The sequence below is a fragment of the Pongo pygmaeus genome, chromosome 4 (assembly GCF_028885625.2).
Source record: "Pongo pygmaeus isolate AG05252 chromosome 4, NHGRI_mPonPyg2-v2.0_pri, whole genome shotgun sequence".
Classification (NCBI taxonomy): Eukaryota; Metazoa; Chordata; class Mammalia; order Primates; family Hominidae; genus Pongo; species Pongo pygmaeus.
The window spans coordinates 155,029,268-155,054,458 of NC_072377.2; the positions used below are offsets into that span (position 1 = coordinate 155,029,268).

General features: G+C 51.5%; 1 protein-coding gene across 2 annotated transcripts in view; it reads right to left on the reverse strand.

The window, feature by feature from the left end:
• CAMK2A (calcium/calmodulin dependent protein kinase II alpha) overlaps positions 1 to 25,191 on the reverse strand; it is a 71,273-nt gene that overhangs the window by 31,475 nt on the left and 14,607 nt on the right. For both annotated transcript variants that reach the window (XM_054488261.2, XM_054488262.2), the window contains exons 2-10: positions 22,941 to 23,035; positions 14,626 to 14,685; positions 7,163 to 7,217; positions 6,367 to 6,432; positions 6,174 to 6,246; positions 3,046 to 3,148; positions 1,585 to 1,668; positions 1,355 to 1,449; positions 276 to 398 (exon numbers count right to left, since the gene is read on the reverse strand). In XM_054488261.2, coding sequence (XP_054344236.1) covers positions 276 to 398; positions 1,355 to 1,449; positions 1,585 to 1,668; positions 3,046 to 3,148; positions 6,174 to 6,246; positions 6,367 to 6,432; positions 7,163 to 7,217; positions 14,626 to 14,685; positions 22,941 to 23,035 — 754 coding nt within the window. The remainder of the gene's footprint in view (positions 1 to 275; positions 399 to 1,354; positions 1,450 to 1,584; positions 1,669 to 3,045; positions 3,149 to 6,173; positions 6,247 to 6,366; positions 6,433 to 7,162; positions 7,218 to 14,625; positions 14,686 to 22,940; positions 23,036 to 25,191) is intronic.

Below are 25,191 nucleotides of genomic sequence, written 5' to 3' on the forward strand. Positions count from 1 at the left end.
ATCTTGGGGAGAACGACTCATTGCTCTAGGGGATGTTTCAGGGTGTTTAGCATCCTGGCACCAGACATTCAATGCCAGTAGCACCGTCAGTTGTATGCCAACCCAGAACACTCACTCCTCGTTTCCACATTACCCCTGAGAACCACAGCAGGGGCAGCCTCTTGGATTAAGCCCTCTCGGCCCCACGGGCCAGGGAAAGGGCCAGGACTCTGTGGGGGCCTGGATCATGAGGTCTGGAGGGGCTCCTGGGAGAGGTCCTGCTGAGGGAGGCTCACCGAGATCCAGGGGTGCTTAAGGGCTTCGGCAGCTGTGATGCGTTTGGATGGGTTAATGGTCAGCATCTTATTGATCAGATCCTTGGCTTCCGGGGTGACGGTGTCCCATTCCGGCGATGGGAACTGGAAGGGGCAGAGAGGCCAGGTTTGCCCAGCCTGCCCCAGGCCACCCCTGCGATCCCCCAGCCCCTGACTGGCAGGGGAGCAGGCAGGGGTCCTACTGCCCATCCACTCGGACGTCCACACCAGGAGGAGTTGGGGCTCCTCACTGCAGGGGAGGGGCAGGGCCCCCTGGCCCTATACAAATCAGAACACGGCGGAGGGAAAGGAGGCCTCCCTCCAACCATCATTCTGAGACTGTGCCTTATTTGGAGAGCAGCCGGCCAGTGGCTTTAGCCCAGACTTCAGAATCAAAAGGCCTGGGTTCAAGTCCTGGCTCTGCCTCCTGGGCTGTGTAACCTGGGTAAGTCACATGACCCCTTGAGCTATCTCTAGAGATGTTGTGAGAATTAAATACAATATAAAACATACAGCACAGAGCTTAATAGCTATCTGCATAAAAGCAACATAGCTTGGTAGTTAGAAGCATGGATGGTAGAGCCAGACTGCCTGGTTCAAATCCCACCTCTACCATTTCTTAGCTGTGTGATCTGGGCAGTTACTTGACCTCTCTGTATCTCAGCTTCTCTATATGTAAAATGGGAATAATAACAGCACCTATGTCATAGATTGGTGTGAGGATTAAATGTAATAATATGTGTAAAACATTCAGAAGAGTGCTATAGAATTGTTAGCTATTATTATTATTTGTATGTATGAGAGAAAAAGAGAGAAACCCTGGCTTGGGACGCGCCTCTCCCCTATTCCTCACTCCATTTTGGTGCTGCTTCTTGCCTTCTGGGGCCCCACAGGATAAATCTCCATTCATTAGGCACAGCATGGTAACCACCTGGTCCTGGTCAGTCTTCTTGCTCCCCTGGGGTTCACCCCTGTGCCAGAACCAGAGAGTGGCTTGGCGCTGGCTTTCATTGGAAGGGCACCAGAGGATGATGGGGGCTGAAGAGAGGAGCGACACTCACATCATAGGCGCCGGCTTTGATCTGCTGGTACAGGCGGTGCTGGTCCTCATCCCAGAACGGGGGGTACCCAACCAGCAGGATGTACAGGATGACCCCTGGAGAGAGGACCAGAGAACCTTCAACCCCCTGTGGGGAGGAGACATTGGGGGAGGGGAGTGATGGGAAAGGAGGGGGGGCCCCAGAGGCTGGGGTCCAGCCAGGGACACAAAAGGGCCTTAGGATGAGCTCACCACAAGCCCACAGGTCCACAGGCTTTCCGTACGGGTCCTTCCGCAGCACTTCTGGGGAGAGGTATCCAGGAGTCCCTGCAAACCCTGCTCCCAGACACACAGACAGGCAGACACATACACAGAGGTTGTCTCGTAAGTAACCTGGAGCAAGATCCTGCTGGTAGAGGGGATGAGGATTGCTCTGGAGCTGAGGAAAACAGCCCCTGCCCCTCAGGTGCACTTGGGCTTGTATTGTGCAACCCCAGTTGGCCCAAGACATGAGCCTGATGAGCCAGCAAAGCCTCTAGATCAGATCGACAACTACCTAGCACACCTGTCACCACTTCCCACTTCAGAGCCAGTGGTAATCAGTCACAGAGCTCCTTCCTACTGGGTCCTGACTCAGGATCATAAGCTTCTCAGCACCACTCTTCCAGGAGCCACTAGCGATCCATTGCTGGTGGCTTCAAGATGAAATGCACCTGCCATGTCAGCCCCAGGCTGAGAGCTAAGCCCACTCTGCACCCCCTTGTTGGAGTTGGTCACGGGATGTCGGGAGGCCTGTCCTAACTGACTTTGCCCCTTGGGTAAGTCTCTTTATCTTCTAATCCTTGTTGCCTATCTGTCAAATGAAGGATTAGGGATTCCTATCTTAAGTGCCTCCCAGGGTTGTTGAGAGGGTCAATTCAAATAATGGACACCTGAGGTATTCTAACAAGCAATTTTAAGAATACTTACAAGTTACTGAGTGTATATGCTAAGCATTGGGCTGAGCACTTCATATGCCTGGACACATTTACTCCTGACACCACTCCTGAGGAACACACAATTATTATTCCCATTTTACAGATGAGGAATGAAGGCACAGAGAGGTGAAGTGACTTAGCCAAAGTCACACACCTCATAAGTAGCAGAGTCGGGATTTGAACCCAGAACTCTGGTTCTTAACCATGGCTCAGTATTGCCCACTAAAAAGTACTCCCAGGTAGCTGAAAGAGACCCAGTTATACCAAAATCACAAAGCAGGCTGGATTATCTGAGTTAAGTCCTGGTCTATCCCTTTTAAACTTTCTTGACCTTCTGCAAGTTTTCTGCCAGTTTTCTCCTCATCTATAAAATCGGGATAATAATCTCAAGCACCTAGACTATTAGGGCAGCTCTGTGGAAACTTCCCTAAGGCCTTCAACCACAGGGAGCCCTTTGGGGAGGAGAGATGGCGGAGGGGAGTGACAGGAAAGGAGAGAGGGGGCCCCAGGGAGCCCTGTGGAAGCCCGTAGGGTCCCATGCCTGAACCCTGGGGACACAGATAGGTGCTGCCCACTGGCTCAGAGGCTGGGTGGGACAGGGCCTCTGCTCTACCAGCCCCGGCTGGCCCAACAGCATCTCCAGCCATACCCACTCAGGCAGGGGGCTCCCAGAGGCTTATGTGTCAACGCAAATGGGTGCTGACCCCCAACACTTCTGCCAGCCCACCCCACTTACCAAACCATGCCTGCTGCTCCCCCTCCACCTCTATGGCCAGGCCAAAGTCTGCCAGCTTCACTGCGGCACCCTTGAGCTTGGAGGCCAGCAACAGATTCTCAGGCTTGTCAGGACCAGAGAAGAGGGAGGAAGGGGAGGAAAGCGCCAAGAGACAGTCAGCAGATTCAGAGCCTCACCTCTGGGGGCCTGGGCTCACAGGAAGAACAGCCCGGCCCTCCGGGGCCCCTGCTTTCATCTCCAGCCCCGCCTCAGGCTCCTGAGTCTCAGTGCCCAGAGAGGGGACTATACTATGGCAAGAACTCCATACGCTACAACAGAAAGGCCCTTTCTCCATCAGCCACTCCTCCCTCCCCACTGCAAGGTCTGGGGCTGGGCTGAGGTGAGAGTGGGGTAGTACATTCACCACCACAATAAAGCAGCAGCAGCAGCACTGATTGTGCCTCTACTATATGTCAGCTGCCGGGTTAAGTGTTCTGCGTGCATCATCTCATGTATCAACGACCCTTTCGGGTAGGTATTATTACCTACGTCTTCCACGGTGGCCTTCTTACGCCCCTTGAAACAGTCCATCTTGTTTCCACCTCAGGGCCTTTGCACTTTCTGTTTTCCTCCTCTAATTTTTTCTCCCCTAAGCTTCACAAGGCTGGCCCCTTTACTTTGTCCAGCCCTCAGTCTCATGTCATCCCATGGAGGAGGCCATCCAAGGTTACTCTATCTAGAGGGGAAGCCCTCAGGCATCCTGTGTCTTTGCTCCTGTTGTTACCTTCATAGATCTCATCACAATTTGCAGTGTTTTCTCCCATCTGTCTATGTGCTTGTTTATCATCTGTCAGCCCTGGGGAATGTGAGTTCCTTATCTGTCCTGTTCACCACTGTATCACCAGCACCTAGGTTGGGGGGGCCACATAGCAGGCACTTAATAAGTATTTGTCATGTATATAAAGATGAGAAAACTGAAGCTCAGAGAGGTTAAGTGACTTGGCCAAGATCACACAGCTGGTAAGGGATAGAGCCAGAATCGAGGCAAAGTCTGACTCTATCTTAACTGCTCTAGGCTGAAAGATGATGAGGCTTATACATGGGGCCAGCAGCTGATTTGGGAAGGTCCCACACCTGGCCTCCGGGCATTGAGGCTGCTGCTTTGCACCGGCTCAGCCTCCAGAATTCCTCCACTTCCTGCTGGTCCCTTCACCCTGAGACTCAGGATGGAGGGGCGCTAAGACTGTGGGCTCACTTAGATAGTCCCAGTTTCTGATCCCAGTGCTGCCCACCTCTATGCCATGACATGTGGGCAAATTATTTCACTTCTCTGAGCTTTAGTTTCCTCTGAGAAAAATGCTTACCTTATGGGGCGGTGCATGGATTAACTGAGATAATCTGTGTAAGCACTTCGCTGTGGCCTACAGTAAGTGCTTGGTAAATGTTAGTACTTCTATTTTCTGCTTGGGGAGGGGCTCAGAGTCTCTGAAGACTGTTGGTTTTGAGTCCTCCTCTGATCCCCTTCCCAGTGGGACTTCTGAAGGGTCCCACCTCTGACCTTTCACTGTCTAAAGCTAGGCTGGACCCAAGCAAATACAACTCCCTCCGCCTGGCTCAAAGTCCTCCTTTGTCCCCTGGGGACAATGTTCCTAACATGTCCTGGGTCTCGGTAGCCGTCCTGCCCTGATTTGATGAATGTGTCACTAATTATTGTTTCCAGAGTGGCCTAAATTTGGGCTGCCTCTCCTCCTTCCTCCTCCAGTGCAGGGGCTGCAGCTATAATGGGAACAGGCCCTCTGGGAGAGCTGCCCTGCAGTCTGGCTGGAGACCCTCTTGGAGTGCACACTCATCTCATCTAGACTGAGCCACAGGGACCTTGTCTAGGGCTCAGGAGAGAAGCCATGGCCTGCCCAGGACAGTCAGAGAGGGGCAGGGGCTCTCTTCAGAGCATTGTGCCCCAAAGAGGGACCCAGACCAGTGGAAGCATGCCCAGGGAGGGTGCCCAGGATGAGGCTGGCCTGGAAATCACATTCTGGGAGGACTGTGGCAGGGGTGAGTACACCCTGCAGGGGACTTAGCAGCTACAACAAAGCTGCTGGAGTCCCTCTAGGGCTCTTCCAAGCTGGAGGTTTGGTCTCTGTGTGGTTCCAAATGGCAGAACTGAGGTTCAGGGCAAAGCCCCTCCAGCAGGGAAGAGCGTTCCCCAGTGGCGCGAGGGGCTACCCCTTGGGAAGTGAGTTTGCCATCACTGAAGAACAAAAAGCAGAGTTTTGATGGACATCTGGCAGGGTCACCCTAGAAGGGGCTGCTGAGGAAGCAGGAGCTGGATAGAGTGACCTTTTGGCACCAGACTCCCAAGGTCACAGGATCTGGGGTTAGAAGGCCAGAGTTCCCCCGCCCTAGCTAAGGACAATTGAACTGCATGTTCTTGGGCAAATTGCTTGAACTCTTAGGCCTTAGTTTCCTGCTCTGCAAAATGGAGACAAGATGAACTACCAGCCACTGATACCATGAGGATCAGCAGCGGAGATCCATGAAGTCACTGCTGAAGGAGCAAGGCTGTGCAGCTGGTGCCAGTCCTAGACTCTGCAATCTCCTTCAGGTAAAAGGAAGGAGAACTGCACGGGCCTAGAGTCTGGTTTTTCTTCTCCCCTGGCCTGCCAGAGATGCAGGAACAAGACTAAGAATGCATCTGTATACCAGGCCCTGTGCTATCTCATTTCACATCCTCACCAACCCTTTGAAGAGGTTGCTATGGCAACCCCCATTGTAAAGAATCTGAGGCTCAGGAAGGTCATGCTACTAAAGGCTGCATGGCTAGAAAGTGGCCTGGTTGAGATTTGGACCCAGTCTGCCTTCTTCCCCACCCACCATAGCCAGTCATGACAGTATAACTGCCGCTCACCCGTCCGGGCACAAAGCACGTGGGCTGAGAGTTGGAAGAGCAGGGGCCCAAACACAGATGCTCTACCTTCTTGAGCTCAGTTTCCTCATCTGAACAGTGGGGAAAAGAGTCTCATCCACCCCACCTTCCAGCCTAACACAGAGAAATTAAAGGGATTCTGATAATGTCTGACTCTGCAGGAGTAGGGACATGCAGAGGAGAGAGGGGCTCCCAGGGTGAGCCACACCCACTGTGGGTTGCTCACCTTCAGGTCCCGGTGCACCACCCCCATCTGGTGGCAGTGCAGCACAGCCTCCAGGATCTGCTGGATACAGTGACTAGGGAGAGAGAGAGGAAGGGGTCATGGTGGTGTGAGCACAGGCCTCCCCTGGGAAGCTGACAGCAGGCAAGAGTGCCCTGTCCCCAGGTGCCATTGCCAGGCAGCACCTGACACTCACCTGGCATCCGCCTCACTGTAATACTCCCGGGCCACGATATCTTCAAACAGTTCCCCACCAGTGACCCTGGGGAGACAGGCATGGAATCACCCTCCGATAGAGGCGACAGGTGCTGCCTCATCTGGAGGAGTCTCCAGGAAGCTAAGGATGGGGCCCAGGGACCTCAGGATCTCAGCCACAAAAGGAGGGGCCCCAGGGTCACGGGGGTGTCCCCTGCTGCAATGCCCTTCCTGTCTTCCAGAGCACCCTTCCATTAACTCCAGTTCCCTCTCCTCCTCCATCCCCGGCCCTTCTTCCCCACCTAACCCAGGCTGGAGTCCGGAGGTTAGGGACACTCAGAGCACATCACTAAGCTCATTAGGAGGCCTATGGCCTCCCCCATGATCAATATCTCAAGGGCTATTTTTTATCGATGAGACTGGCCCCATCACTGATTCTCATTGCCATACCAGGAACTACTGTGGCCTATCGTGTCATTATTGCTTCTCTTTGAATCAACACTCTTCAAAAAAAAATTAAACATATTCCAGAAGGAAACTTTATATTGCCACTGAAAATGGAAAACCAGCATCACTGGCCACAAATAGAAGAGCAGCAAAAATAAATATAGGATGAAAGCTAAAAGTGTTTGTTGGTGTTTTAGGAAAGTCAGCTTGCACTGCTTGGGTGGCAGGCCCACCACATTGGGGGAACTCTGGACCACAAGAGGGAATTCAGCCCAAGAGGTCCAGTGAGGCCATCACTGGTTAGGCAGCCCCAACACCATCGGCGCATCCCAGGGCGGGGCCAAACTCACAGGTCGAAGATCAGGTAGTGGTGTCCCTCCTCTGAGATGCTGTCATGTAGTCGGACTGTGGGCAGGGCAAGGCAGTTGGTTACAGCGGGACACACTGCTGCACAGGCCCGCCCTCCCTCTCTCCCCTCCCATGTATATCCAACACCCCCCCCTCCCAGACAGTCACTGAGTACACACCAGGTGCCAGGTGCTTTGACAAGCACCGGTGAACAAGGACTCACCGCATTGAGTCCGAATAGACCTCAGGCATTACTGAAAGAGGGCTGGGCTTCAACACGAAAGATGCCTGTTTAGGTCAGAGTTTAGCGCCCTCCCCTCTCCGAAACCCTGTTTGGTTGCTGGGCAGGCCCAAGTCTTGGAAAGCCTGTGGCTCCAATCTCTGCCACTTACTAACCGTGTGACTTCTGGCAAGTTGCTAGGCCTTTCTGAGCCTCTCTTTCCTTGCCTGGACAATGAGAATGAAACTCCTGGACTTGCAGGCTTGTTATGAGAGTTCCAGGAGGCATGCAGTTGGTGCTCACTCAGTGCTGCCTGAGCTAATATCCTGCTCTGCTCCCAAGTCTGAGGAGATAATGGAGCATGGAGGCCAGAGGCAGGAGTGACAGGGTCCCTATGTTCTGGCATGCTGAGGAGCTGTCATCTCTTCACACCCCATTTACCCAGAACAGAGGCAAAGCTCCCAGGAGCCCAGGGCTCCCAGCATGCACCCCTGAGCTATTAGAAGGAAGGGCCTGAGTCCTGGGGCTGACTCTGGGGCCACATCCTGCCAGTCAAGAGCAAGTTCTCACAGGACAGGGCTCACATCCTTCCCCGCACCACAGCCTAAAAATGTCCATGCAGGGGCGTGCTGGCTCAGTGAATGACGATTCATCCGCACAATGGAAAATGGCACAGCTGCTAAAATAATGCGGCAGTTATGTATCTACTGGTTCAGAGTCATCTCCAAATTATGTTGCTTGGTGAAAAAGCCAAGTGCAAAACAGTATGCGTAGTACTTTTTTAAAGGATGTATTTAAGTTTATATATGGCATAAGTCTCTCTGGAAGAATACAGAGAAGCAGGCACTGGGGGTGCCTCTGGGGAGGGGAATTGGGGGAGTTGGGTCATGAGAGGAGACTCACTTTTCACTATGAATCCTAGTGCCATCTGAATGTTTGCCATGTGCATATATTTCTGACTCAATATTGAGTCCCCTGAATTGTTTATGGCTCTCATATTTGCACATAAAATTTGGAGAGAGGCAGGCATCAGATACCCCAGAGCTGGTCCCAGTAGGGAGAGGTGGATGGGCACCAGAGATGGAGAGGGAAGGGGCACAGATTAAAATGAAAATTTAGGCTGGGAGCGGTGGCTCACGCTTGTAATCCCAGCACTTTGGGAGTCCGAAGCAGGTGGATCTCCTGAGGTCAAGAGTTTGAGACCAGCCTGGCCAACATGGCAAAACCGCATCTCTACTAAAAATACAAAAATTAGCTGGGCGTGGTGGCGCACGCTTATAATCCCAGCTACTCCAGAGGCTGAGGCAGGATAATTTCTTGAGCCCAGGAGGTGGAGTTTGCAGTGAGCTGAGATCGTGCCACTGCACTACAGCCTGAGCAACAAAGCAAGACTCCATCTCAAAAAAATAAAAACTAAAATAAAATAAGATAAAATAAAATAAAATAAAAATTTAGGCCAGGTGCAGTGGCTCACCCTGTAATCCCAGCACTATGGGAGGCTGAGGCGGGTGGATCACTTGAGCTCAGCAGTTCAAGACCAACCTGGGCAACATGATGAAACCCCATCTCTACAAACAATACAAAAATTAGTTGGGCATGGTGGCACAGGCACTTGTCATCCCAGCTATTTGGGAAGCTAAGGTGGGAGGGTTGTTTGAGCCCAGGAGGCGGAGGTTGCAGTGAGCCAAGATTGCCCCACTGCATTCCAGCCTGGCTAATAGCGTGAGAATGTCTCAAAATAATCATAATAATAATAAAATGAAATTTTAAAACATTCTTTAATGATGACATATATTTATAAATAATAACTAAAAGATGTTTTAAATATATTCTAAAGCAAAATCTTAAAGGCACATGTAATTCTGCTTTAATTCCTTTCAACATTTTTTTACAAAAAATTCAGGCCGGGCACAGTGGCTCATGCCTGTAATCCCAGCACTTTGGGAGGCCGAGGTGGGCAGATCACCTGAGGTCAGGAGTTTGAGACCAGCCTGGCCAACATGGCAAAACACTGTCTCTATTAAAAATACAAAAATTAGCTGGGTGTGGTGGCAGACGCCTGGAGTCCCAGCTACTCAGGAGGCTGAGGCAGGAGAATCGCTTGAACCCGGGAGACGGAGGTTGCAGTAAGCCGAGATCACGCCACTGCACTCCAGCCTGGGCGACAGAGCAAGGCACCATCTCAAAAAATAAAAAAATAAAAAATAAAAAAATTCAAACATACAGTTAAGTGAACACCCAGATATCCACTACCTAGGTTCTATCATTAATGTTTTCCTATACTTGCATTATTATGTTTCTATCCATTCCTCTGTCCATTGGTTTATTTAATTTTTAGTACATTTCAAAGTAAATGCAGGCTTAATTTTTAAAGTGTAAATGTGTATTGGCCAGGCGCAGTGGCTCACGACTATAATCCCAGCACTTTGGGAGGCCGAGGCGGGTGGAACACGAGGTCAGGAGATCGAGACCATCCTGGCTAACACAGTGAAACTCCATCTCTACTAAAAATACAAAATAAAATTAGCCAGGCATGGTGGTGGACACCTGTAGTCCCAGCTACTCGGGAGGCTGAGTCAGGAGAATGGCATGAACCCGGGAGGCAGAGCTTGCAGTGAGTCGAGATCGCGCCACTGCACTCCAGCCTGGGTGACGGGGTGAGACTCTGTCTCAAAAAAAAAAAAGTGTAAATGGGTATTTAACTGTATTTTTGGTGTGTAGAATCTGGCAATTCTATACCCGGGCCCTGCCCAGAAGCCCTTTGGTAAGTTGGTGCATCCAAACCCCACGTGCTGGAGTGTGGGATGCTAACAGCACCTGAATCCCTGACTCAGGCTCTGCTTCCAGGGAACCTGACCTGAGATGACATATGTAAGTATACAGTCCTTGAGAAGGCACATACATCATATATCATATGGTACCACATATCATTAAATGTTAATTCCAGATGTGAGGTTATAGGAGATACTTTAAAAAGTATTTGTCTTCTCATTTATCTGCAATAAACTTGTATTGTTAGTGTATCAAGGTAAAGTTTTGCAAAAGACTCTTCCCTCTCCCTGCCTTCCTCCACGTAGTCTCTGGGGAGTGAACCCTCTCCTATTCTTTCTGGTGGGCCATGGTCTCTAACTTCCCTTTCCTGAGTGTAAGAAGCTCTGAGAAGCCAAGCTGCAGCTAGAATCATCTCAGAAAAGGCTTTTAGAACCATGGCAACAGGCTTTGGAAGGAGCCCCAAGAAGACTGCGGTCCCAGATCTACCCTCTGACCCGGGGCCTCAGCCCCTTTAGAGAATGTCCTCAGGTCTCAGGGAAATGGACAGAATTGAGGGAGGTTTTCTCCAGAGCTGACTCTCACTCAGATGGTGACTTTGTGCTGATGGTAAGAGGCTACCCCTCTGAGCAGCTGGGCAAGGGGCACATGGGTTGGAATTCAGCCCCTACTTTTGCAATGCACCACACGCGCGATGGTACTAGAGTTGGCTTCAGTCCCTGAGGTCGAATCACACCTCAGAGCCCAGGAGACAGGATTTCTTGTTTCAGGGCTGTTTTCACACACAAAGCCTCCCCTTCCATCAGAGGATGCTGCCTGAAGAACGACTCAGCCGGAGCCCAAGATTCAAGGGCCATAGGCTATCACCATGGTCCTGTCTCCTGGTGGAGTGACTGACGTGTCTGTGCCCACTGAGTCATTCTGTCACTTTTGACTGTTTAAAATATTGTCATAGAACAAACAAATCTGTAACCTAGCTTTTTATTTATGTAGCTTGATTCATGCACTTCTGGCATGCCTGTGATTTTCCAACAGTGCATTTTTTTCTTGGAGGTTGAAGGACAGTACTTGTTCCCTTATTTGCATGTCCCCCTGACACCACATTTGTGATATCCACTTGGGAAGCTAAATAGAAGGACTGAGAACAAGGGCTCTGGCGTCAGACTTGCTGAGTTCGTCTCCCAGATCCACTTCTTAGAAGCTATATAGCTATGGGCAAATGACTTAAGCTCTCTGAGCCTCCCTTCCAAACAGTAATGCTAATACCATTGGACTGCTATGGTCATTAATGTGATGATTCCTGTAAACCAGTTAGCACAGCACCTGGCACTAGGAAGACTTCGATAAATGGAGATATTGTCATCTTCATCACTGACCTACCATACTTCCCTTCCCCAGCACAAATCATCTACTAAACTTTCAGGTTGTCCCTAACACAGTCCAAGTCCCCTGTGCCTTGGGGTGGCCTTCTGGCGTCTCCCTCATCTGCAGGTGGTGATGGTACAGACAGCAGGTTACCGACCTCTCCCAAGAAGGATCTGGGAGGTAAATGCTTTGTGCGCAACACAGTTGGACTGACCTGTGCTGAGCCTCACTGACCTGGTCCCCTGGGGAATGGGCTGACCTGGGACCTCACTGACCTGGTCCCCTGGGGACCAGGGCAGTGGCCACACAGAAGCAGCAACCAGTAGTAACCTTGTCTAGATTGGCCAAGCAGGCTGAACAGGACTCAGTCCAGTTTCTTTAGGCACAAGCTCACCTTTCGGGTTTTGAGCCCACATCTGTACCTCTTTGCACGTCTTTGGGAAGATTACAATTTTGAAGGAAGATGCTTGGAGGATCAGGAAAGTGCACCCTCCAAGGACCCTTCCAGCCCTGACAGCAGCTCAAAGCTCCTCTGGTGTCTTCCTGTGCTGGATGCTTAGCTCTGCTTTCCAGTCCTGCCTGCGCATCGCCACCACCTCCACTCCCATCCCCCATCCTCACTTCTCCTGCACATTCTCAGTGCCTAGCAGAGACCTTGGCATGGGGTGGGTCTACGATGCACCTCACATCAGGTGAATGAAGGAAGGAGTAAATGACTCAATAATCATGATGATGATGATAGCTACCATTTCTGAGCTTTTACCACACACTAGGCTTTGTGCCAAGTGCTTTACTGGCGCTATCTCATTTTACCCTCCCAACAGTCCTAGAAGGTGGGTGCTGTGATTATCCCCACTTCATAGAGGAGGATACTGAGGCTAAGAGGTTCACAGTCTGCCCAAGCTCAAACACTTTGTTAACAGCAGAGCTGAGATTGAAACCGGGTGTCCGACTGCAAACCCCATTCTCCTAACCACCATGTTATATATAATATAGTGCCTCCAGTGATGACTAAAAATCCTGATGGCCCCGAGGAATGACAATCATATGGAGTTTTAGGAGAGAGGATGTCTTCAGGCAAGGTTGTTCTGAGGGAAGGTGTTGATTGGGGAAAGGGGGGCAGCTTAATGATAATGACTGTCATTGTGCTGTGGTCTATTTAATCATCACAATCCTATGAGATAGGTATCATTTCCATTTTCCAGATAAAACTGAGCTTCAAAGTGGTGGAGCAACATGTCCAGGGTCACACAGCAATGAAGCAGCAAACTCAGGATTTGAGCTGTAGTCTGTCAGCTCCAAAGCCATAACCTACTGCTCCCCATTTTATAGCTGGGCATGAGAGGGAGAGGGAGGTGCGAACATGAGGAGGCAGTGTTGACCTGAGATAGCTGCAGTTGTGCAGCAACACACACACACATTCACACATTCACACACACTCACATACATGCACTCACACACACATTCACACACACACACTTACACAGACTCACACACATTCATACACACATTCACACACACACGTGCATTCACACACTCCACACACTCTCACATACACACACACACACATACACACATTCACACACACACTCATACACTTACACAGACACACACAGTCACACACATACATTCACACACACTCACATACACGGCATTCACACAATCCAACACTCACATACACACGCACTCACACGCATTCACACACACTCCAACACTGTCACATACACACACACATACATGCATACACATACACTCACATGCACACATTCGCACTCACACATTCACACACATATTCACTCACACACTCCACACACTCTCACACACTTACACACACTCCCCTCCTTCCACTGGAGCTGGTAGCCTCTGTAAGGACCATAAGATCTTACAGTCAGAGATCACTCTCAACCCTCTCCATCACACAGCTGGGGGGTTGGGGGCCCGGAATGGGCAGGGGCTGCTGAAGGCCACACGGTGAGGACATTAGTAGGTCAGGGACCAGGGTTCAACCAGGGCTGCTCCCTGCCAACCCAGGGATGTCTCTCTGATGCTGGTCCCGGAGCCTCTGGCTGCTGTTTGTGCAGGGAAGGGGAGGTGCCTTCTGGGTATAAATAGCAGATGGAGTTGCTTCTCTCTGGCAGGAGAGTTAACCCTTGGGGCCCTGGGCACGGAGAGAGGCTTCCCTGCCTTGTGAGAAGGCGTGGTGGCTGTCAGAGTTGGAAGAGTCCTTAGCGATCACCTAGGCCCTGCTCCTCAGTGCGGTCTGTGAGTCAGCAGGCTTGGCATCTCCTCAGAGCATGTTAGAACTGCAAAATCCTGGCCCCATCCCAGGCCCAGTGAATCCGAGTCTACCTTTTCACAAGGTGCCCAAGATGCTGGTCCAGACAGATCTTCCCTCAGAGGATGGGGGGAAGTGATTCAGAGAGGGCAGTGCTCCTGCCCAAGGTCCCACAGCAATTCCCTGACAGAATTAACCCTCAAAGCCACACTTCCTGCCCTCATGACTCAGCACCCTGATAGGCAGGGATCAGCCCCCCCCAGTTGCACAAGGGCTGAAGAAGGGGGCCAGGCAGTGAGGTGTTGTTTCAGAGCCCATTCCCACGGGTTCTGCTGCCCTGGCTCTGTCCCAGCCCGCCATGGCCCAGCCTCTCCATGCAGCCTGTGCCCGGCCTGCAGGCCACCGCCTGAGTTGGAGCTTGACGCTGTAGGCAGGCAGGTGCCAGGTCGAGGGAGGAGGGCAGGGCCACAGTGCCAGGCTGAATCAGCATGGTTGTGGGTTTGGGGAATGGGCCACAGCGGTCAAGGCCAAGCGTATCCCCCTGGCCTATTTTCATCTCTCCCAGAGCTTTAGAAGTTTTCCTGAAACAGCTTTTCCGAAGGAGGCTGCCGGCAGTGTGGGATGGGAGGAAGGGCCTTTCTTCACCTTCCCCCGAAACAAGCTGGCTCTGAGGATTGTGGAAACCATTAAAGACGCCCCCTTTCCCATCTCTGCTGCCTCCATCCCCAGAGAAGAGAGCAGCTGCTCTCCACCCAACCCGCAAACACCCACGTTCCAGGGTGGGCAGGGGAGCAGGGCCTGGCCCCCCTGTGCCCCTGTCATCGCACAAGGCTCACCGATGTTGGGGTGCTTCAGCAGGCGGCAGATGCGGGCTTCACGCTCCAGCTTCTGATGGTCTGAAACACAGAGGCTCAGGTGAGTCCCCGGTGAGGGAGAAACCGCCACTCTCCATCTCCCCCTTCTCAAAGCCTCGTATTATCTCCACCTCCCAGGGCAGCCCCTGGAGGCTGGGAAAGCTCACCTTCTGGCCAGGGCCTCTGAATTCTCCAGGAAGACCACAGGGTGCAGTGGAAAGAGGAAGAGGCCGGGGTTGCAGTGACTCAAGCACATCCCTCGCCCTCTCTGGCCTCCGTTTCCACGGCTCTTAAATATGAGGCTTCTCCAAGACTCCTCCAGGCCTGTTCCTCAGGCCCTATACTCTCGCCAGACTAAATGGCCAACTTCACCTCTACAAGCAGACCCCGCTGGGCCCTCTCACTTCGGGAGAGAATTGCACATGCAGTTCTCTCAGCTTGAAACACTTCCTCTACCTCCCATCTGCCGTTCACTGGCTATCACTCACTCCTACCAATCCTTAGTCTCAGGCCCCTGGCAGCAGGCAGGGGCCCATCCTCTGTGCTTTCAGAACCCCCGAACAGCATGACCCACTCGGTCTCATGGATATCTAGTTCCTTGAGGGCAGGGACCTGGTCTCCTTTGTACCCCTGACATCTACCCAAACACCTGGCACCTACTAGGTGCTCAAGAAATAACTGAATGAAGCTGGGCATGGTGGCTTATGCCCATAATCCCAACACATTGAGAGGCCGAGGCAGGTGGATCACTTGAGCTCAGGAGTTCGAGACCAGCCTGGACAACATGGTGAAACCCCATCTCTACTAAAAATACAAAAATTAGCCGGGTGTGGTGGCAGGTGCCTGTAATCTCAGCTGCTCAGAAGTCTGAGGCAGGAGAATTGCTTGAAGGTGGAGGTTGGAGTGAGCTGAGATCACGCCACTGCACTCCAGCCTAAGCGACAGAGTGAGACTTCATCTCAAAAAAAAAAAAAAAGAAAAGAAAAAAGAAATAACCAAATGAAAGAATAAATGATTGAATGAATGTGCCTTTCTAAGGGAGTGGCTATTCTTCCAGAGGGCTGTTGATTCCCAGAAGCCACCTCCCTTTCAGGAGACTCTGGGACCAGGGACACAGAGAGCCCCAAAGAATCTGCAGGGGCCCACCCAGAGCTCTCCCACCTGCCTTCTGGACTGCTGTGCAAGTCTCCTGGGGCTCCCCACACATCCGGGAGAGAGGCCTTGTTCGGGATCTGCCACTGTGGCTTCTGATTCTCCAGCTGCTGGGAACAGTGGGACACATGATCCTACTCCATGCCCCCAAACAATCCTGGGCTGGGACCACCACTCTCCCCATTTTATAGATAAGGAAACTGCAGCCTGAACAAGCTGAAGCCTCCGTGGTGGCAGAGCTGGAACTGAAAATGCATTTCCCATTTTCCTTTTTGGTGCTTTTTTCACAATTTGGTAGTTAATGCCTTAATTTAACAAACAAAACCATAAAAAGAGATCTCTTTTTAAAAACTCTGTGCCAAGCACTGTGCAGAGGGCTTTATATGCCTTTCAAGCCCTCACTACAATACTTTGAGGGGGTTACTATCATTTTTCTGGCTTTCCAGAAGAGGAGACAGAGCTTCAGAGAGGTTAAGTACCTGCCTAAAGTCAATCCTGCAGTGAGCAGTGGAGCCATGATTCGTACCCAGACAGTTAGACTCCAGAGCTGGGCTTTCAATCCTGGGCTATACTGTTCTCTGTGCCCCAGCTCATAACCACTATCTCCACTTGCCCCCAATTCCCGAATAGAAAAATTAAGACCCACAGAAGGAAACTCATGCCAACACTCAGACACTGAGCCAACACTAGAACCCTGGCCCTGAATGGCCCTCTCAGAGTAGGCAGGTATGCGGGTGGGGGGGTGGTGAGAATGGAGAAAGTTCCAGCCCTTGTTCCCAGGAATCCAGCTCCCCTTTCCCCTGCCGCCTTCACTAGAGCAATCACTGGCTGTCCTCCAAGGGCTGCAGAAGCCAGAATCAATACTGAAAGGTGGCTTTTCCACCAGCAAAGCAATGAAGTCCAATTCAATTTCCATGGCTGAACTCCCCAGCTAAAAACCGGCTGCAAGCTAGGGATGAGGAGTGGGGCCAAGTTAGGGGGCATCCCTTGATTCCCCCTCCCTCCGTGGGCTCCTTTCATATCCTCCAGGGTAGGGGAGGCTGACTCCTGGGCAGAGGAGGGGATGCCCATCCAGAGCTGACCAGGCGGGGCCCTCTCCATGCTCCACGTCCCATGCCCTACCCCCCCCATCCCACCTCCAGCAGAACCAGAACTCAGGCAGGTCAAGGTCAGGCCTGTCAGAGTGGGAAGGAGGCTTCTGGCTTAGGCTATACATTCAGGAAGCGGAAGCCCCAAATCCAGAATGTTGCTGTTTTCTCCCTGTGAGTTTACCCAGGAGCAGAGAATATTGACAGGATTGAAAGAAGAAAACGCTGGCCGTGCAACCGTAAACTTGTATCTGGTTACCAGACCTTATTGCTGGAAATGCTAGGAACTAATTGTATAAATCTTATCACCATCTTTTGCATGGTACAATTAACCTGCATTGTCACTGTTGAAAGCGTTCATCCTACTGAGTGTAAACATATACATTATACAATATTTCTGGTAAGTCTGTTTGCAGTGTTTTCATTTTCTAATATACAGAGAAACTTAAGACATGTAGGGACCATGTTTCTTTTGACCTTCGAGGCCGTGCTCTGTTATATAGATGGAGAAACTGAGGCCCGTTGACGAAGGAAGAGTCCCTTTATCAAAATCACTCACCAAAATCACTCTGAAAACTCAGAGCTCTGAGGCCTCTACCCCTGCACCTTCCCCCCACTCCTCTCCTCAGCCAAGGAGCTTTTTTTTTTTTTTTTTGAGACAGATTCTCACTCTGTCGGCCAGACTGGAGTGCAGTGGCTCGATCTTGGCTCACTGCAACCTCTGCCTGCCAGGTTCAAGCAATTCTCCTGCCTCAGCCTCCCGAGTAGCTGGGACTACAGGCACATGCCACCATGCCAGGCTAATATTTTGTATTTTTAGTAGAGACAGGGTTTTACCATGCTGGCCTGGCCAGGCTGGTCTCGAACTCCTGACCTTGTGATCCGCCCGCCTCATCCTCCCAAAGTGCTGGGATTACCGCGCCCAGCCCCGCCAAGGAGCTCTTTTTAAAACATCAATTAAATCCTGTCCCTCCTTGGCTTCCAACTCTCCAACAGCTTCCCAATATACTTAGAGCACAATCCAAACTCCTCGCTGGGTCCGGCCTCACCTTCCGGCCAGGAAGCTCTAGCCACACTGGCCTCCTCTCTGCCCTGACACTCCAAGCTCCTTCCCACCTCAGGGCCTCTGTACCTGCTGTGCCTTCTGCCTGGAAAGCTCTTCCCTGGGTCTTCTCATCAGGCAGGCCCTGGCACAATGTCACCTCCTTAGAGAGATTCCCTGGCTGCCTTTTCTAAGCATGTCTCTCCTGCCACGTCACGTCCCCATACCCTGTCTTATTTTCTTGGTTAACACTTTTCACTACCTGAAGCTACCCAGCTGACATATGTGTTTAATGTTCTTTTCAGTCTCACTCCCTAGAAAACGGGCACAATGAGAGTAAGACCTTTTCTGTTGGTCACTGCCACGTTCCCAGGGCATGGCATAGAGCTGCTAAGCAGCTTGTCCAAGATCCCATAGCAAACAAGTGGCGCAGCTGAGATTTCAATCCATGTACATAGCTACTACACTATATTGCTTCCCATTCTAATAATTTTTTTTGAGACAGGGTCTCACTCTCATTGTCCAGGTTGGAGCACAGTGGCAGGATCATGGCTCACTGCAGCCTCTAATTCCTGGGCTCAGGTGATTCTGCCTCCTCTGCCTCCCTCTTGAGTAGCTGGGACTACAGGTGCCCGCCACCATGCCCGGCTAATTTTTTATATTTTTAATAGAGATGGAGGGGTCTCACCATGTTGCTCAGGCTAGTCTTGAACTCCTGGCCTCAAGTGATCCTCCCACCTCGGCCTCCCAAAGTGCTGGGATTAAAGACGTGAGCCACCAAACCCAGCCCCATTCTAATAATTAATTAATTGATGAATAGATCCATTGGCTCAGCAGAGTCCCATGGTGATGAGAGATCTGAGGGAAGCTAGAAGTCTTCAGCCTCCTGCCTGAGGACCTGGGGGAGCTTTCCCCAATGCCCATGATGATATCTTGGGAACCTTTTTGCTTCCTCCCCAGATGGTTGGGTCACCTCCAGGGTGTGGGGACTAAGAGCATGGCAAGGCTCAGCAGAGCTCAGCAGGTAGAGGTGGATGGACATCCTGGGGTGAGGTGCCTGAGGCCAGAGAGTCTCAGCAGCGCAGGTCCTTCCAAGCCTGCCCTGTCCTGCCCCACCATCACACAAATGGGCAGGACTCTGCCTCCAGAAGGGAGTGGACTCCCCTGGGCTCAGGTGATTCTCCCTCCTCAGTCTCCCTCTTGAGTAGCTGGGACTACAGGCACCCGCCACTACGCCCGGCTAATTTTTTTGTATTTTTAATAGGGATGGGGCTCTCACCATGTCGCCCAGGCTAGTCTTGAACTCCTGGCCTCAAGTAATCCTCCCACCTTGGCCTCCCAAAGTGCTGGGATTACAGACGTGAGCCACCAAACCCAGCCCCATTCTAATAATTAGTGTAATCCAGCAGGCAGGCGGCCCGAGATTCCAGCAGGAGGCACACAAGTCAGGAGAGAAAAGAGACCTGAAGTCTGGGAACAGGAAGTACCTGCTCCCTGCATAGGACAGCCTGATCTTGGGAGCAAGAGTGCCAGGCAAGGGGTGGGGAGGAGAACAGGAGAGATGGGAAGCACGTCTTGCCATCCCCTCAGAGGCCTCCTTGCAGGGAACTGAATGACACTCTAGTGCAGGCTGGATGAGCTCGTCATGCTCCCCACCTGGTGCCTCGAGACTGGTCACTGGGGAGCCGAGGAAGTGACTTCCTCATGCTCGAGCTGGAGAGTGGGGCCTGTGGAGGTCACAGTGCCCAGGCCAGTCGCCTCCGGCTTCACCAGCCTCATGCATGTGCCCAGTGTGCCCTTAGAATTCTACCTCTGCGTGTGCCGTGGGGAGGACGAGCCAGGAGGCTATACAGCACCTGATGGGGCTTAGCACTGAGCCTGTATTATTGTGTTAGGTTGGTGTTAATAGCTACTGTTACTGATGATAGTATTTTTTTAATGCAGGGGCTTGGGCCCCACCTACTGAATCCAACCCTCATGGGTGGAACTCAGGCAGCTGCGTTTTTTAAAAAGCTCCCGAAGGTATTTGGCAGGGATTGGAACAGGCAAAATTTTCACTTTCCACTTCATTTCTTCATGGTTTCTTTGAATTGTTTATACTATGAACATTTTTTTAAAAGACTAGATTAAAAATACATACACAAATATATCGTGGGTTTGGGAACCGCTTGCTAGAAGAGGCTGGGCAGGGTGGGCAAAAGAAAGACACAGCTCCCGGGAGGGTGGGCACAGCCCCTGCTGGGTGCTGCCAGAAGTCACCCAGGAGCACCAGCAGGAGATGCTTAGAGTGTGTTGCCAAATATTCAGCATTAACCCCCCCTTCCCGCCCCCAAGGCACCACGAGTGGCAAACAAAGAATCCTGCTAAAAGAAGCTTTTGCTCCTCCTCTCCCGCTGGGAAGAAAAGCGGCTACCAGTTGGCAGACTTTTCCAGAAGATTCCCTGATAACCTCCCCACCCCCGCCCTCCACACTCACCTAGGCTGGGCCACCTTCCTTCCAAGAGGTCAAGGACTCAACAAGTTGCCAAAGAGAGGCGGTTTGGGCAGTGACTGTCTGGCATAGCCCAGGGTCTGCACTGTCCCAGGAGTGCTTAGTCACCTTCCAAAACAGGAGCCATGGCCCTTCCACTCCCCCATACACATCTGTCTCTTTTGGTCAACGTGCAAGTGTGTGTGTGGATGTGCCCCGAGAGTGTGGTGAACTAACCCGAGATCCCCAGCATCCAGGTACGACCTTGGTGCCTGACCCTCTCTTCCATTGGGGCAACCTTAACCCATCACCCCCTGTCCCTGCTGTATCTCAGGGATTGGGACATCTCCCTTGGTTACTCAACACCCAATGCACAGAGAGGGCACCAGACTGCTGCTAGTCACACAGCAATGACAAGGCCAATCCAGGCATCTGGCCATGAGGCAACACCTCTGCCAGCATTCCTGCCCGCCCTGTCTCTAGCTCCCAGCCTTCCACAAGCTTGGACTTCTCATACTGACTGTATACCTTGTGGGGCTCCTGGTCCTTCAGAGACCCCCACCCTAACCCCAGCCACCTCCTCTGCTGATCCTCTTTGACCTGCAAGACATGGGGGGGGAGGTCGGTAACTGGAAGAAAGTGCTGAGCTCCCAGCAACACTGAGCCAGAGAAGAAAGGCAGCAACACACAGTCCAACATGAGGCCTGCTGGGAGGCCTGCGGGGAGCAGCATGAACCTCCTGTACCAGCCACTGTGAGGACCGCCACGAACCTGCACCTGCTGGGCCCTGGCCCCACACAGCTGCGCCTGTCAAACACCTGGACACTCTGCCAGCCCCTCATACAACATCTCCCGCACTGCACAAACCATGGATTGTACAGCCCATACCTGCACCCACCTCACCCAACAGAATTCCCTCCACCACCAGGCGGTCCCAAGGAAAGCTTATACACCATTTCATTCAGGGTGGGGATGGGCCTCTCTGAAGATAACCCTTTCCAACACACTGACCATGGTTACCACCATCACTGTCTCAAACACACAGTAATGGCAAGAAGCATGACTCCTGGGCAGGCTTCCCGGATTTTAACATCCACAATCACCCTGGTATCTTGTTAAAATGCATATTCACATTCTTCAAGTCTGGAGTGGGGCTCTAGGCTTTGCCTTTCTAACAAGCTGCTAGGGATGCTGATGTCGCTGGCCCAGGACCACTTCTAAGGTCTTAGGGCAGTAGTTCTCAAACTCATCTGCAAATTAGAGTTATCTGGGCATCTTTTCCAAAACCCAGATCACACCCCAGACCAACTCTCTGGAGGACCCAAGAGTGGCGTGGCTGAAGCCAAGCTCACTTGGAGTTCACTGGCCCCTCTCTGAGTGCCAGGTGCTATCCTAGGCGCTGGGTGCAGAATAGCCCATACTCTTGAAGTTTACAGCCCAAAAAGGGAGGTGGGTATTAAACAAGGGGCCTAATCAGTAAACAGCATGAGTCTAGGCCAGGGAAAGCCATAAAGGAAATGAATAGTAATAAGAGAGAGAAAATAGGTTGGGCGTGATGGCTCACGCGTGTAGTCCCAGCATTTTGGGAGGCCAAGGCAGACAGATCATCTGAGGTCAAGAGTTCGAGACCAGCCTGGCCAACATGGTGAAACCCCATCGCTACTAAAAATACAAAGAGAAAAAATTAGCTGGGCCTGGTGGTGGGCGCTTGTAAGCCCAGCTACTCGGGAGGCTGAGGCAGGAGAATCGCTTGAACCAGGGAGGCGGAGGTGGCAGTGAGACGAGATCGCACCATTGCACTCCAGCCTGGGCGACAAGAGTGAAACTCTATCTCAAAAAAAAAAAAAGAGAGAGAGAGAGAGACAGAAAATGGAGGAGGCCTCGTCAGATTGAGGGGTCAGGAAAACCTCTCAAAGGATGTGACCTTGAGCTGAGACCTGAAGGCTGAGAAACAGCCATTCATGAAAGGAGCCAGGAGATGGCGTTCAGGCGGAGGGAATGGCAAGGGTAGAGATCTGGAGGGGAGAAGTGATGGCAAGTGGCAAGAGAGTAGGGAAAGGAGGGCCCATCTGATGTCTCAGCCCTCACCCGTGAGGCACAGAGCTTGGCCTGTCTGGGTGAGTCTGTGCTCTCCAGCCTTGAAAAAAAGGAAAAGAAGGAAAAAGGGAAGGTCTATTCTCATGACACCCCAGGAAGAGCAGCCCCCACCCCTGCCATAAGTATCACCCAGGGGCTTAGCCCTGGGTCCTGGTCTAAACCCAGCAGTACAGGTAAGGGGAGAGAGGAGAGCCCTGGAGGGTCCCCAGGAAGAGCAGCCCCCACCCCTGCCATAAGTATCACCCAGGGGCTTAGCCCTGGGTCCTGGTCTAAACCCAGCAGTGCAGGTAAGGGGAGAGAGGAGAGCCCTGGAGGGTCCCCAGGAAGAGCAGCCCCCACCCCTGCCATAAGTATCACCCAGGGGCTTAGCCCTGGGTCCTGGTCGAAACCCAGCAGTACAGGTAAGGGGAGAGAGGAGAGCCCTGGAGGGTAGAGATCAGGCACCTACCTCTGGCTGACAGCTTCTTTGTGTTGATGATCTTGGCAGCATACTCCTGGCCGGCCAGCACCTTCACACACCTTCGAACCACCGAGAAGGCTCCCCTAGGAGGACAGAGAAGGTGGAGAGGGTGAGGGAATGCCCGAGGGCTGTGTCTCTAGGAGATGTTGGAGTTCACGTCACCGCCCCATGCTAGAAGGAAGCCCTTCATCAGAGCTGCTCAAGCTCACAGGGGCTTCTGTGACCCAACTCAGGGACAGAGCGAGGCCAGAGAGACCCAGAAGATGGATCCAGAAGCAGAAGATTAGAAACTTGGCCTCAGGTGACAGAAGCCTGGCAACATCATCAAAGTTGGGCTCACCATGCTGTAAAACATTAGAATCATGTAGTGTTAGAACTGCAGAATCCAGGTCTCTGAAAGTTTTTAGTTTTTTATTCTTTGAGTAGGTAAACATGGACATGGTTCAAAGTTCAAAAGATATAAAGGTATAGGTGGTAAAATGACTCCCTCCCGCCCCTGTGCTGCAGCCTCTGAGGTCCCCTTCCCAGAGATTACCACTGTTACCACGTCCTTGAGTCTCTTTCCACAGATGGTGTCCCACACACTAATGGTACTGGACTTTGTATACTGTTCTCCACCTTCCTTTTTTCAGTGAATAATATATTTTTATAGATCCTCCTTCCATATCATAACATAAGAGTTCCTTGTTACTTAGTATGTAATTGTATGGCTGTCCAATCCTTTATTCAGCCAGCCCCCTAATGATGAGCACTCAGATTAGTTTCAATCTATAGCCATTACAAACAATGCTACAATGACTAGCCGTGTATGTGTGCATTAGAATTATATCTCCTATGTATGCATGTGTCTGTGTGGGACACATTTCCAGAACTTATGTTATCTGGTCAAGGGGTAGGTGTTGTTTGCTGATTTCAATGGATAATGAGAGATTGTCCATATTAAAGATTGTACCAACTCACTTTCCCACTAGAATGCAAGGGTGCCTGTTTCCTTTGCCCTTGTCAATACAGTGTATTATCAAACTTTTTTATATCTGCTGAAGAGACAGGTGGAAAATGGCAATTTGCTGTAATTTAATTTGTAATTGTCACATTAAGAGTGAAGCTGAGCATCTTTTCATGTGTTAAGAGGCTCTTGGGATTTTATCCTCAAACTATTAGTAATTATAAGAGAACTTGGGGCAAGGTCTGTGAGTTTTCCAGCTCACAGGGGAAAACATCGTCACCACGTAGAATGTGGCCCATTTCCTACCTCATTTGATTTTTCAGTAAAAGCTACAAATCTAGATATTGATGAGAAATTTCCCAATTTTTAAATATTGGCACCTATTCCAAAAGAACTTGAGGATGGTATTAGGCCAAACAAAACTTGTCTAAGGGCTAGATCTGGAGTCTAGATGCCATTTTGCACTCTTTGCCACAAAGGCCATGCGCTCCAACCCCTTCATCTACAGAGGAGACTCCTAAAGGGCCCAATACTGACCGTAGTCACCACTGTAGCACCCTAACCCCATGCTAATAGCAAGAAGAAAGTCTCCTGGGCAGGCTTCCCAAATCTAAATGTCCATGGAAATCACCCAGGCACCTTGTTAAAATGCAGATTATGATTCCTCAAGACTTTGAGCTCCAGTGTAGTTCAGTGTAGATTGCTCAAGGTCAAATGGTTCATAACAGGCAGAGCTGTGTCTAGAACTCAGATGTTAGCATTCTTGGGTGTGTGACTTCCACACCAAGTAAGGCTTCCACTTCCTGGCATGCTGGGCCATGCCCAGGTTTTTGACATGGCTGCACCCATCACATCCTCCAAACTCGGATGCCCCATCCCGAGCTTATGGGCAGCTCCGAGCCCACAAAAAGATGAGGCTGACAAGGCAGGGGAGGATGCTGGCAGGCACCGAAGAAGCCTGCAGGCTAGCACAGATGCCTGCTCTGCACACAGCCCTGTGCATGGTATCACTGGCTTCATGTCTGGGCAGCAGGAAATGAGCGGCTGGGAAACTGTGAAGAAGGATGAGGAGGAAGGAGCCAGGATATGGACTAGAGACCAAGAAATATAACCTTGTAGGAAAGCTAGAAAGGGCCAGAATTCATGGGCACACAGAGGGCCTCACACAGCTATGGTTCCTCCTTGGGGCGTGCAGCCTGTCCATATGCTACCAGGAAGAAAGCAGCAAGACCCCAGTCCCCTCCCTGAGACTCTCCCCTGCTATGCGGCCCCTCTTCCGTGCTTCCAGAGCAC